Below are 14,863 nucleotides of genomic sequence, written 5' to 3'. Positions count from 1 at the left end.
GAGTTAGGACACTTTTTTGAATATTGTTCTAATTCTAGACATTCAGTTAATTTAAATATTCCCCATGCAATGTTAATGAGGTGCTAACATGGCTGCCATAGAATGTTGACATTTATACAATGGGTGGGTCTAATCCTGAATGCCGATTGGTTAAAACTGCATTCCAGCCAGTGTCTATTCCACAAGTTACCACCAGCTAAATAAATGATTTACTCTGTTCCATCTGACTACGCAATCCGCTGTCTCATCAGCCCAGCCAGGCACTTTATAAACTTGATCTCCACTATAAAAAGCATCTAGACATTTTCTCACATTTCTTTTAGACTAACATTTAGTTTTCAACAGCGGAGATTTATATAAACCTTGCAGTTTATCTCTCCAATATTTGCAACATTGTTTCAATATTCAAATTCGATCTCCAGCTGTCCCATAGTAATGAATGTGTCGGGAGCTGGGACGAGACAGACAGCGTTTCTTACATGCTGACCACACTGCTCGCGCACATGCATCTGTGTGTGCCATCACACGCACGTTGATTTTGTCCATATCAAAACGAACTCTGAACCAAATATATTCATTTGGGGACAGGTCAAAAAGCATTAAACATTTATGGTAATTTAACTAGTTAGCTTGCTGTTGCTAGCTAATTTGTCCTGGGATATAAACATTGGGTTGTTGTTATACCTGAAATGCACAAGGTCCTCTACTCCGACAATTAATCCACAGATCAAAGGGTAAACTGAGTTAGTTTCTAGTAATCTCTCCTCCTTCAGTCTTCTTCTTTGGATTTTGGTGGTTGACCACCAACTTTAAGGTGCATTACCAGCACCAACTGGACTGGATTGTGGACCTCAGTTCATCTTTCAGTCACTCACGTGTGTATATGCTCCTAAAAACCAATGAGGAGATGGGAAAGGCGGGACTTACAGCACGCATCTACGTAGCCAGGTGCAGACGTGCAGACAGAAAAACAGCAAAGTAGCTGCATTTGCATTTGTTTAAGCTGTTTTCTGGTGACATTTAATTGGAAACATCCATAACAAGGAGCAAATGAGGCACGATTTTGCCTGGCATTGAAATTGTGCTCACTCGTCAGCATCACAAAAAGAGCCAAGTTCTATTTTAGCACCTGGCTACGTAGACGCTCGTTGATGCGTGCGAGCAGTGTGGATGCAATGATTGAATAACATGTATGTGTAGATTTATTTTGCAAAGCTCGCACACGCTACGCGGGCGGTGTGGTCAGCATGTCAGCCAGTCGAAATCATGAATCAGCTGGCATAATATTTATGTATATATACAAAGAAATGTCAATTGAAAAAAGTTCAAACGAAACGAAGTGCAGCTAGTTTGCAGTCTTTCCAGCTTCAGTTTGAAGTCATTGTGTTAGCTGTGTTGTTGGTTAGCTCCTCTGAAAAACATTTTCCTGACGAGTGAGCACAATTTCAATGCCAGGCAAAATCGTGCCTCATTTGCTCCTTGTTATGGATGTATCCAATTAAATGTCACCAGAAAACAGCTTAAACAAATGCAAATGCAGCTACTTTGCTGTTATTCTGTCTGCACTGTTTGATGTGACTGTAAAGTTAGCCGTAGTTGGCTACCTATCAAGCAAGGGATAAGAACGATGCCAGCCAGAATGGCAACCGAACCGATAGAACGAACGACCAGCCGGCTTGGGTAGCAACCCTAGATTTGTGTCGGGACTATATCTTGTGGAAGGATGAAATAGTATTAATACATTGTTCTAAATATGTTTTTTAATGAAAATATGTCAATCATTACTGGAATATGTGATAATAGTGATAGTGATAATGTCCTCGAACCGGTGTTGGCATGCGTTGTCACTTAAGTCATGTGAGCCTAGTGAAAACCTAGCCTAGCCCAGTGAAAACCTACGCACCGCTTGTACAGTCTTCAGATTTTGCTGCCTTGAATTTAAATCTGAAATGGGATTAAATAGGATTTTTGTTTTCCTGCTGATCTAGACAATCTACACACATTTTCAAAGTGAAAGGAGATGCATAGAAAATGTCTAAACGGATTCAAAAATAAGAAGTAAATATATCTTGATTGCATAGCTCTTGGTGGATGCACTATTGGCAGCAGTTACTGCTATGATTCATTTTGAATAAGATTCCACCAACTTTGTACAAGTGTTAGGGCAACATATATACATTGTGTTTGTCAAAATTGCTCAAGCTCAGTCAATTTGGTTGGGAATTATTGATGTATAGGAAGATTAAAATCTTGTCTCTGATTTTAAAGCAGATTTAGGCCAAGTCAGGACTGAGACTGGACCACTAAGGAACACATCTATTTGAAAGCCATTCTGGAGTGTTTTTGGCCTTTAAAGTCATATAAATTTCCCTCTGAAAAATACAATTATACCCTAATGTTAGGTCTTCAGAGGAATGAGGCATGTTTTCCTGTAAAATGTTAGATTTGCTTTGCTCCTTTTATATTTATTTTGATCTGGACAAACTCCCCAGATATTGCCGGTGACATGCATACCCATAACATGATACTGCCACTACAATACTTGGAAATACAGAGGTTTTCACTCTGTGATGTGTCGCGTTGGATTTGCCCCAAACGTTTCCTGTTTCCTTATTTAGGCCAAAAAGTTAATTTCTTTGCCATGATGTATTGCAGTATTACTTAATGGCCTTGTTGCAAACTGGATGAATGATTTAGAATGGATTTTTTAGCACAGGCTTCCTTCTTTTTACTTTGTCATACATGCCAGTAATATGGAGTAAATGGGATGTTGTTGATCCATGTACGTATTTAGCCTCATAGTGATATCCCTGAGAAGTTTCCATTCTCAGCCACAGCACATTTAGGAAGGGTGGCCAGATCTTTGCAGTGTCTGGGTGATATGATACACCATTCAGTGATGAATTACCATACTTGACCATACTCAAAGGGATATTTAGTGGCTTGGAATTATGTTTAACCTCCCCTGATCCATGCATGTCTAAAAATGTATTACAGACATGCTTTTAAAGCTCATTGGTGGCTCTGAGGATGAATCATTGTTTGAGATGCACTATACACTATCCTCTGACGTTACAGAGACAGAGGAAGTTGCTCTCAAATCAAGAGAAAGACTACTTTTACAAACAGATGGACCACATTCAAGAAATGGTGTGATTTTCTTTTATGAGCACATCTTGATAACGATGATTGTTTAGGCAAGTTTAAACTGTCTGCACTGTAGCAGAGCTGTGGCATGCATGCTTTGTCAAGTAGAGCTCTCAGTTAATGACATTGAGTACAGGTTGATCTTCATACGGACGAGGCAGGCGGAGGAGCTGGGCAGAACACACACACATACACAAGAGCAGGGTTGGGCACACACTGAAGGTGCCACTGATGAGATCTTGTCCAGATTAGGCCTATCAATCACAGTTCTGTAAAATGGTATATCCTAATGTGCTTGATGAAAGTCCTTCTTACTGTGCGGTCGGTTTCCCAAGACGTGGTCAATCTCTGTGACAATGCCTGCTGTCATCTTTGGAATGACCTACAATATATGAAGAGGAGAAACAAAACATTTGATTCAGTTAGTTGTAAAGTTGATAGCAGTAGTTAGTAAATACACCACAATAGATGTACTGTATCCAAAATATTCAACAAACAGTGTAGACTAGAGAGAGGGAACAGTTTTTGAGTGCTGAGAAAGGGATGCCATAAAAATGACATAATTTATTTAAAAAAAATGTATTTACTACATTCATGGTCCAAGTTCCGGCCTGGTCGTCAGTAAGACAGCAGGTCTAGCTCAGTTGGTAGAGCATGGTGTTTGCAATGCCAGGATAGTTGATTTTATTCCTGGGATTACCCATGTGTAAAAATTGTGTCCACAGCTGACTGTATGTCGCTGTGGATAAATGTGTGTTCTAAATGTCATGTGATGTTGTTATTATTATTATTATTATTATTATTATTATTATTATATGTTAAAACTTGAAATGTATTCTTCAAAGGGGTCCTGCTCCCCTAAATGTAGATAGCATATGAGAGATGCTCCTTGCCTCCATGGCCCTCAGGTTCTCTGCAAGCTGGATGGGGCTGGATGTTCCCAGCAACACTGAGCTCACTCCTTCATTCCTCAGGCACCAGGCTAGAGAAAGAGAGAGAGAGGTTAATCAGGACAAGTCCCTTGTGGAGGTAGTCCTTCCAAGACTCAAAATAGAGCAATCCTCTACATTTAGCATGGTTATCTGTCTGTACCGATATCTTACCGATGGCTAGTTGTGGCAGAGTGCAACCCAGCTTCTCAGAGATGGTAGTCAGCTCCTTCAGCTTGGCCTGTTGTTTCCTCCCATCCTCACTCACTATCTTCTCCTTCAACCAGGCATACGGCTGGAGGAGAGAGAATGGAGAAGGATCTGAGGACCAAGCAGACATTCAAAAAACCCCTCAGATGTTGTTGGGACAAGAAGATAAGAGCAGTACCTTCATGGAGGCCCTGGAGCATTCTGGGATACCATTCTCATACTTCCCAGTGATGATTCCACAAGCTAGAGGCGACCAGGATACCACACCCACACCTGCAATGGCACGTGGTAGTCAGGCCACATGACAAGCAAGGTAATCATCAGACGACCATGGTACTGAAGGACAAAAGAACTGGTATCTACAGTTTACCTTTTGAGGCATGGAATATTGACTAGTGTCAAAGACCACAGCATGCACAGTCCAATATAGATGTCACTTGCCTATTTTGTGATAGAGCTCAGGCAGCTGTGTCTCAACCTTGTCCCTCTGGAAGAAATTATACTCGGCCTGCTCACACACTGGAGGGATCAGGTTAAACTGCCTAGCCACAGAGTACGCCTCCTAAAAGAACGAGGGATGAGAAAGAGAGGAGGAAGAAGGGGAGAGAAACATGGTGAGGAAAGTGGGATCTGAACTTTACTGACTGCATTCATCTTTTAAAGCTTGGCATTTCTTGTCAGACCAAACTTCAATATCTTCAAAAGCATTGATATTGCAAGACATCACCTGAACTTTTCAGACTTCATTTACCTTGTCAACCCCCTGTAGTGTTTGTTTACTTCCTAATGTCAGACTTCAGAAGCGTTCATTTCCCAAGCATGCTAGTGAATTATGTGGACAGAATCTAGATAGTAGGTCAACAACAAATTAGAGTATGAAATTCATGTATTGTAAGGTTGTGAGGAAGTGTGTTCCTACTCACCATGATCTCCATGGCAGACCATCGTGATGTCCCCCAGTACATGGACATACCCTGGTTGATCACATGGGTCATCGCCCTCACAATCTCTGCAGAGACAAAAACAACAAACACCTGCTAGCTACAGGAGGGAAACATGGCTTTTTTGGACAAATGGGATGTTGTGGGTATTGGTGTAAGTTGGCATCTGCCCCTTTCTGCACAAAGGGAGTTGGGAGAGTATAGCAAAATAAGATACATTATGTTTTAGAGTGATGTTCCCCTGAAAATATACATTAATTGTCCGTTTACCTGTAAATGGAAGCCTGGTTGTGTTTTAAGTGGAACATACATAGAGGGAAACTGATACGATGAAGACACTCCAATGTTAAGGAGCAGGTGTGAGACATGAGGGCGCCTCACCTCCTCCTACAACAGATCACTTCTCATTACTAAAGGCTTTGTATCATTTCAGCCAGTAGTTTTGAAAGTAGCGCTTACAAGCCAAAACGGGTCCGCGAAAATGTTTTATGATAACGTTCTGGTAAATAAATCAAATACAAAAATATTCCTGAAATGTGTATATGTTACGAATTCCAATTCCTACAATGTGTTAGCAATTTGAAAGTGCTTAAAATCCTGTTCAATCTTCTTAAAGGCAAATATTGACTTTTGTTGTTTAATATCCTACTGGGCACACCAAGTCATTTCAATGTGGAGAATTTGGTAATATTTGTTAGATGAGATTCCAACCTATTTTCACCCTCTCAAAAAGACCCCTAAAGACCTAAAAGTTTGTTGAAATCACAATGTGTTATCACCATGCTTTCAACCATCTAAAAGCACAACCACATTCCTATGGAAAATCTCATTCTGATTTTTGGTTTAGTTGTCAGCTAAATGTGTTATCACTGCGCTTTCAACCATTTAATAGCAAAACAAAGATCAAATGGGAATACAATGTCAGATATTTTGTTTATTTCTACAACAACTTAATGTGTTATCACTGTGTTTCATCTAATAGCACAACCAAATGACCTGGATTGCAGTTGAGATTACATTAAAGTACATGGTGCAAGTGTTCATTGCCGTCTGAGATTCTGTGTAGGTTATAATAGCAATTGTGAAGATTTCCACAGACCTGCGACCCTGAACTTGAATGCTTTCTATGATTACATAAGAAGACATTTATTGTTACAGTAACTGCAAATTGTGGCCATGGATTTGTTACTCATTTTTAAAATGAATAAATACTGTTACATTAGCTTGTAAGATAGCCTTACCATTACGCTATTTACTGTCTTACAACCAAATATGAACATTTAATGGAGATGTATCTACTGCTTGGATAGTTAGATCTGAGCCACTGGCTTAATCCTATTATTTGATATATTTAGCTTGTATTGTTGGTTAGGATGGAGACTTGAATCCAACATATCATTTGTTAACTTGTCGACAAGTTAATAGGCTAATTACCGTATTGCTAGTGTGTTATTGAATTGTGCCAGGTTGTCAACACAAACAAAATCAACATTTGAAGTGTCACGTTCTGACCTTTATTTCCTTTGTTTTGTCATTATTTAGTATGGTCAGGGCGTGAGTTGGGGTGGGCAGTCTATGTTTGTTTTTCTATGATTTTTGGATTTCTATGTTTCGGCCTAGTATGGTTCTCAATCAGAGGCAGGTGTCATTAGTTGTCTCTGATTGAGAATCATACTTAGGTAGCCTGGGTTTCACTGTTTGTTGGTGGGTGATTGTCTATGTTGATTGCTTGTGTCAGCACAGTTCTCATTATAGCTTCACGGTCGTTATTTCGTTTATTGTTTTGTATAGTTTGTATTCAGTGTTCAGTGCGTTCTTTTATTAAAAAATCATCATGAACACATACCACGCTGCGCTTTGGTCCGATTCATACGACGATCGTGACATGAAGGAGATGTTTTTTCTGCTTGGATAGCTCCATCTGTGCCACTGAGCCTGGCTTTAATTCCAGTTTGTCTACAAATTAATTATTGATATGTTGGCTTTAAGTCCCCATTTCCACCAAAAATCTAAGTTAAAGAATAGAGCTAAATCAAATCCAATCCACTTTAAATGCACTTTAAATACAGTTTGATTTGATTTAGTTCTATTTTTTTACTTAGATTTTTGGTTGAGATGGAGATCTGAATCCAACATACACTAAGAGTACAAAACAATAAGGACACCTTACTAATATTTTGCCCTCAGAACACTCTCAATTCATCAGGGCATGGACTCTACGAGGCGTTGAAAGCTTCCACAGGGATGCTGGCCCATGTTGACTCCAATGCCCCCCACAGTTGTGTCAAGTTGGCTGAATGTCCTTTGGGTGGTGGACCATTCTTGATACACAGTGGAAACTGTTGAGCATGAAAAGCCTAGCAACATTGCAGTTTTTGACACAAACTGGTGCGCTTGGCACCTACTACCATACCCCGTTCAAAGGCACTTCAATATTTTGTCTTGCCCATTCACCCTCTGAATGACACACATACACAATCCATGTCTCAATTGTCTTAAGGCTTAAAAAACCTGTCTCCTCCTCTTCATATACACTGATTGAAGTGGATTTAACAAGTGAAAACAAGGGACCATAGCTTTCACCTGAATTCACCTAGTCAGTCTATGTCATGGAAAGAGCATGTGTCCTTAATGTTTTGTAAACTCAGTGTATTTATAATGAACTTGTAGATTCAATTGGAAATCAACCAAAGCTTGAAACCCCAGGCTGACATATCTATTTTTAGTTGCCCCTGGACTGAATTCAAACAATAGCTGTTGGTGACTTCCCAGATATTAAATAGCACCATTGATGATGTATGATTGATAAAGTATGGTTCCATTTAACTTGCTCTGTTGAACCTACCTTTTGGAATGACTTCAATAGCAACAGTGAATCTATTTTTTTAAATGTTTTATTTCACCTTTATTTAAAAGTTCTCATTTACAACTGCGACCTGGCCAAGATAAAACAAAGCAGTGCGACACAAACAACACAGAGTTGCACATGGGATAAACAAACATACAGTCAATAACACAACAGAAAAATATATATACAGTGTGTGCAAATGTAGTAAGATTAGACAGGTAAGGCAATAAATAGGCCATAGTGGCGAAATAATTACAATTTTGTGCAAAAGATGAATGTGCAAGTAGAGATATTGGGGTGCAAAGGAGCAAAACAATAAATAACAATATGGGGATGAAGTAGTTGGGTGGGCTATTTACAGGTGGGCTGTGTACAGGTGCAAAGATCGGTAAGCTGCTCTGACAGCTGATGCTTAAAGTTAGTGAGGGAGATATAAGACTCCAGCTTCAGTGATTTTTGCAATTTGTTCCAGTCATTGGCAGCAGAGAATTGGAAGGAAAGGCAGCCAAAAGAGGAGTTGGCTTTGGGGATGACCAGTGAAATATACCTGCTGGAGCGCGTGCTACGGGTGGATGCTGCTATGGTGACCAGTGAGCTGAGATAAGGCGGGGCTTTACCTAGCAAAGACTTATAGTTGACCTGGAGTCAGTGGGTTTGACGAGGGCCAGCCAACGAGAGCATACTGGTCGCAGTGGTGGGTAGTATATAGGGCTTTGGTGACAAAACAGATGGCATTGTGAAAGACTACATCCAATTTGCTATGTAGAGTGCTGGAGGCTATTTTGTAAAGGACATCGCCAAAGTTACGGTAGGATAGTCAGTTTTACGAGGGTATGTTTGGCAGCATGAGTGAAGGATGCTTTGTTGCGAAATAGGAAGCCAATTCTAGATTTCGTTTTGGATTGTAGATGTTTAATGTGAGTCTGCAAAAGATAGTTTACAGCCTAACCAGACACCTAGGTATTTGTAGTTGTCCAGAGTAGTGATGCGGGCGGCGATCGATTGAAAAGCATGCATTTAGTTTCACTTGAATTTATGAGCAGTTGGAGGCCACGGAAGGAGTGTTGTATGTCATTGAAGCTCGTCTGGAGGTTTGTTAACACAGTGTACAAAGAAGGGCCAGAAGTATACGTAATGGTGTCGTCTGCGTAGAGGTGGATCAGAGAATCACCCGCAGCAAGAGCGACATCATTGATGTAAACAGAGAAAAGAGACGGCCCGAGATTATAACCCTGTGGCACCCCCATAGAGACTGCCAGAGGTCCGGACAACCTGCCCTCCAATTTGACACACTGAACTCTATCTGAGAAGTAGTTGTTGAACCAGGCGAGGCAGTGATTTGAGAAACCAAGGCTGTTGAGTCTGCCGATAAGAATGCGGTGATTGACAGAGTCGACAGCCTTTGCCACGTCGATGAAGACGGCTGCACAGTACTGTCTTTTATCAATGGCGGTTATGATATTGTTTAGGACCTTGAGCGTGGCTGAGGTCCACCCATGACTTGCTCGGAGACCAGATTGCGTAGCGGAGAAGGTACAGTGGGATTCAAAATGGTAGGTGATCTGTTTGTTAACTTGACTTTAGAAAGGCAGGATAAGATAGATTTAGGTCTGTAACAGTTTAAGTGGAGGTTCCTCAGCAATCATTCTCATGACAGCGCAATGGTTATAGTCAGTGACAAATATCAAAACTAAGCAGGGCTGGATGATGTTAAAACTCTGGATGGGAGACTAAAGGGATAGCTCTCCAGGAGGTCTTGCCCAGCCGACAGTTTTTTTCTGATAGTGAATATTACATTGAAGATCTGACATTGTTTCAAAGGGAAACATTTGACATATTTCATATTTCATATTTCATAAGGCTTGTCTATGTTGAAAATTGGTTACCATGACAACATAATCCTTTGGTTGACATTTTACCCTCAAAAACAAAAGTTTACGTTGATTACTTTTTTCAAATCTTATGTATTTTCCACATAGATTCCACATCAAAATAATTTGACAAATTTTACTGAACAAAAATATTAACGTAACATTCAACAATTTGAATGATTTTACTGAGTTACAGTTCATACGAGGAAATCAGTACATTTAAATAAATAAATTAGGCCTAAATATATGGATTTCACATGACTGGGCATAAGCCAACCCACTGGGGAACCAGGCCCAGCCAATTAGAATGAATTTTTCCCCACAACAGGGCTTTATTACAAACAGAAATACTCCTCAGTTTCATCAGCTGTCCGGGTGACTGGTATCAGACAATCCTGCAGGCGGTCACAGAGTCCGAGGTGCTAAAGGAGCTCCATAAACTTGACCCCCAAAAAAACATCTGGGTCAGATGGTTTAAACCCTTTCTTTTTTAAGGTTGCTGACCCTATAATCGCCAAGCCTTTCTGGGGAGGTTCCCATTGCTTGGAAGGCAGCCACGGTTCCTCCTTTTTTAAAGGGGGAGATCAATACGATCCTAACTGTTATAGGCCTATTTCTATTTTGCCCTGTTTATCAAAGGTGTTGAAAATAAATAAAATAATCAACTGACTGGCTTTCTTGATGTCTATAGTATTTTCTCTGGTATGCCATCTGGTTTCCGCTCAGGTTATGGATGTGTCAATGCAAACTTAAAGGTTCTCGTTGATTCTAAGAAATGTTGTGCAACTGTTTTTATTGACTTGGCCAAAGCTTTTGATACGGTAGACCATTCCATTCTTGTGGGCCTTTATGGTCTTTGGCCTGGTTTTCTAACTAACGCTCTCTCAAAGAGTGCAATGTATAAAGTCAGAACATCTGCTGTCTCAGCCACTGTCTGTCACCAAGGGTGTACCCCAAGGCCCGATCCTACGCTTTTCTCAATTTATATCAACAACATAGCTCAGGTAGTAGGATGCTCTCTCATCCATTTATATGCAGATGAGACAGTCTTACACTCAGCTGGCCCCTCCACAGATTTTGTGTTAAATGCTCTACAACAAACCTCTCTTAGTGTTCAACAAGCTTTCTCTGCCCTTAACCTTGTTCTAAACACCTCCAAAACAAAAGTCATGTGGTTTGGTAAAAATAATGCCCCTCTCCCCACCGGTGTGATTACAACCTCTGAGGGTTTAGAGCTTGAGGTAGTCACCTCATACAAGTACTTAGAAGTATGGCTAGACGGTACACTGTCCTTCTCTCAGCACATATCAAAGCTGCAGGCTAAAGTTAAATATAGATTAGTTGGTCTCCTCTATCGTAATCGCTCCTTTTACACCCCAGCTGCCAAACTAACCCTGATTAAGATGACCATCCTGCCCACGCTAGATTACGGAGATGTAATTTATAGATCCGCAGGTAAGGGTGCTGTCGAGCGGCTAGATGTTCTTTACCATTTGACCATCAGATTTGCCACTAATGCTCCTTATAGGACACATCACTGCACTCTATACTCCTCTGTAAACTGGTCATCTCTGTATACCCGTCGCAAGACCCACTGGTTGATGCTTATTTATAAAACCCTCTTAGGCCTCACTCCCCCCTATCTGAGATATCTACTGCAGCCCTCATCCTCCACATACAACACCCATTCTGCCAGTCACATTCTGTTAAAGGTCCCCAAGGCACACACATCTCTGGATCGCTCCTCTTTTCAGTTCGCTGCAGCTAGCGACTGGAACTAGCTGCAACAAACACTCAACTGGACAGTAATCGCTATCTCTTCATTGAAAGACTCAATCATGGACACTCTTACTGACAGTTATGGCTGCTTTGTTGTTGTTGATTGTCTCTACCTTCTTGCCCTTTGTGCTGTTGTCTGTGCCCAATAATGTTTGTACCCTGTTTTGTGCTGTTGCCATGTTGTGTTGCTACCATGTTGTTGTCATGTTGTGTTGCTTCCATGCTGTGTTGTCATGTGTTGTTGCCATGCTATGTTGTTATCTTTTGTCTCTCTTTATGTAGTGTTGTGTTGTCTCTCTTGTCGTGAAGTGTGTTTTGTCCTATATTTTTAATGTATTTTTATTTTTAATCCCAGCCCCCATCCCCGCAGGAGGCCTTTTGCCTTTTGGTAGGCCGTCATTGTAAATAAGAATTTGTTCTTAACTGACTTGCCTAGTTAAATAAAGTTTCTCACAAACATTGTGTTGTATAAAATAAATAAAACTATTCTGACATTGTATTCCCATTTAAACTGTGTTGTCCTTTAAAATGGTTGAAAGCGCATTAATAATACATTTACTGTAGATGACAACTAAACAAGAAATTAGACTTTGTTTTTCGATCGGAATTTGGTTGTCCTTTTAGATGGCTGAAAGCATAGTGATAACACATTAGGAATTCAACAAACTTCTGGCTGACTTTTAGAGTTGGTTAAAAAAGGTTGTAATCTTATTGACGTCTCTCCCAAATATTACCCACATTTACATGTTGAAATAGTGTGGTGTGCGTGTGCCCAGTGGGTAGCTTGTAGAGGCTCTAATCAGAGTAGTATAACATTTAATGTAGCAGAAGTCACCCGTAGTGGACCTTTGTCAGTTCTGTAATGCTGCCTATGACCCTCTCTAATTCAATAACCTCTCTCCTCTCATCGAAACAGTGTTTGTGTATGGCTCTTCACACCACAATGGCCCTGCAATACCACTCTACCCTCAGGCACAAACAGAACTGACAATGGTCCACTACGGGTTGCTTCTGCTACATCAAATGTTACTACTCATGATGTCTAACTAACCAGAAACTCTATTGTAAGGAAACTAGAACATTCAATTCAATTCCATATACTTTAGATGTCCCGCAAGGGCAAATATGCTTGGCAAACGGTGCAATTTGGTAGCTTTACAAAATAGAATAAAAACGTTGGTAAGATGATAACAGTACAACTCAACAGGCAGTACAGTATATACATATATACAGTATATGTATATACTGTACTGCCTGTTGAGTTGTACTGTTATCATCTTACCAACGTTTTATATATATATAAAAAGGTGAATCTCACACAGAGCGCTTCGATTATGGGGTGGCAGGTAGCCTAGTGGTTAGAGCGTTGGGCCACAAGGTTGTTGGATTGAATCCCAGAGCTGACAAGGTAAAAATCTGTCTCTGATTCAGAGGTGTTGGGTTAAATGTGGAAGACACATTTCAGTTGAATGCATTCAGTTGTACAACTGACTAGGTCTCCCCCTTTCCCCATACCCTTACAAATGTGTAGTCTAATCAAGAAATGCAACAGGATGTATTGGGTTTGGGTGCATTTCTCCATAAATAACTACAATCATGCTGAACAACAACATGTAAAACAGGGAGAGATGGAAAAGATAGATGAACCTATGTCAGTGTGATTAAAAAAGTGATTCCCTTTCATGAACAGCTCATTCTGTGAGCCTACAAACAGCGGAGAGTGCCAGAGTGTGTGGGTGAAACGGGTGGGAAGTGGAGAGGGGAAAATGTCAGGCATGAATAACAATACATCTGTTCTGAGATGGAAGAGAGAAATGGAGAAAGAATGGAAGAGATAGCTGTACATTGTTCATCAGATTCTATGAATTCCTAAAGCGGCAATCAGCAGTTGAAAAAATTTAAAATGTGTTCTTGCTGCCACTGTTCTGCTAAAAACTGAGGGATGGGGCTGGAGAATTGCAACCACTCTCAAATTCATAGACAGACCCACAGAGTTTCTAAAACTGGAGGTGCAACGTCATAAGAATTCCGGAAACGCTTGCCAAACAGACCAGGCTGGGGTTTGAGAAGACAATGAGAGAAGTGAAAAATTCTTCCTTTGTTGTTCATTTTCTCAAAATCTAAAAGGCACAACCCAGATTCGAGACAAAAGACTTAAAGAGCTGAACATGTGATTACTCCAACCTCGTGAAAGTGACTAACTGACACGTTTAAATTTTTGTCAAAAACATTTTTATATATTGAAGAAATGCTTTTGATTTGACGCCCTGCACATGCGCAGTTTGGTGTGAGGTAACTGTTAGAACAGATGCGCATGACCTTAGCTAGCCAACATTGACATGACATGGCATACGAGTGTGACCTGGGATTTTATTGGAGAAGCAGTTTCTGTCTATCTTTATACTGCACTGTCTTTGACAGAGCTATGGATGTAAGGACTGACCATCCATGATAACAAAATTATAGTTTTAACCATGGTTTACGTTTACTTTGTTTACAAACATTGGGGTAAAACATACTTATATTTTGGGTTCTGATGAAGCAAGTCAGTTGAACTATACTCATGAGGCATTTCTAAGTTATATTCTTCAAGAATCAATGGGTACATATCAACATTTTCCAAAAATGGACGTAACTGTAGTAACCCAGCTAACAAAAAAATGTTCCCACAACTTTAGAGAATGTTCCTTTCCCTCTATAGGTCATTAACTAACGTTTTCATAGGAACGGACCCAGGATGTGCTAGGAGTATTTCCAAGAAAATATTCCCTTTAATGTCAAATAGAACTTACCTAAAACATGGTTACCATGAACTCACTTAAGATATGAATGTTCTACACACGGGAATGTTGCAAGAACATTCATGTGTCCCGTTTCTGTGGGTTAGGAGAATATTCCATCAATGTCCCACCAAACATACACAGACCATGGTTGCCATGTTCTCAGGACATAAGATATTAATGTTCTAGACATGTTTCATGGGAACGTTGCAAGAACATTTATCTGTCCAGTTTTCTGTGGGCCTAAGAAGAATATTCCATCTACGTCCCACCAAAAACATACACAGAACATAGTTATCATGTTCTCAGAACATAAGATATTCATGTTACAGACACGTTTCATGGGAACATTGCAAGA

The 14,863-nt window shown here is 40.3% G+C and overlaps 1 protein-coding gene across 1 annotated transcript in view; it reads right to left on the bottom strand.

The window, feature by feature from the left end:
• Positions 1-1,618: 1,618 nt before the first annotated feature.
• Positions 1,619-14,863, bottom strand: part of LOC110509193 (voltage-gated potassium channel subunit beta-1) — a 75,763-nt gene continuing 62,518 nt past the window's right edge. Inside the window, exons 9-14 of the mRNA XM_036966697.1 lie at positions 5,210-5,295; positions 4,728-4,848; positions 4,465-4,559; positions 4,251-4,371; positions 4,041-4,129; positions 1,619-3,529 (exon numbers count right to left, since the gene is read on the bottom strand). Coding sequence (XP_036822592.1) covers positions 3,434-3,529; positions 4,041-4,129; positions 4,251-4,371; positions 4,465-4,559; positions 4,728-4,848; positions 5,210-5,295 — 608 coding nt within the window. The 3' untranslated portion in view covers positions 1,619-3,433. The remainder of the gene's footprint in view (positions 3,530-4,040; positions 4,130-4,250; positions 4,372-4,464; positions 4,560-4,727; positions 4,849-5,209; positions 5,296-14,863) is intronic.

The sequence above is a fragment of the Oncorhynchus mykiss genome, chromosome 28 (assembly GCF_013265735.2).
Source record: "Oncorhynchus mykiss isolate Arlee chromosome 28, USDA_OmykA_1.1, whole genome shotgun sequence".
In the NCBI taxonomy this organism is placed as follows: domain Eukaryota; kingdom Metazoa; phylum Chordata; class Actinopteri; order Salmoniformes; family Salmonidae; genus Oncorhynchus; species Oncorhynchus mykiss.
Note: the sequence above shows the minus strand (reverse complement) of the source record. Positions and strands in the feature narration are given on the sequence as shown.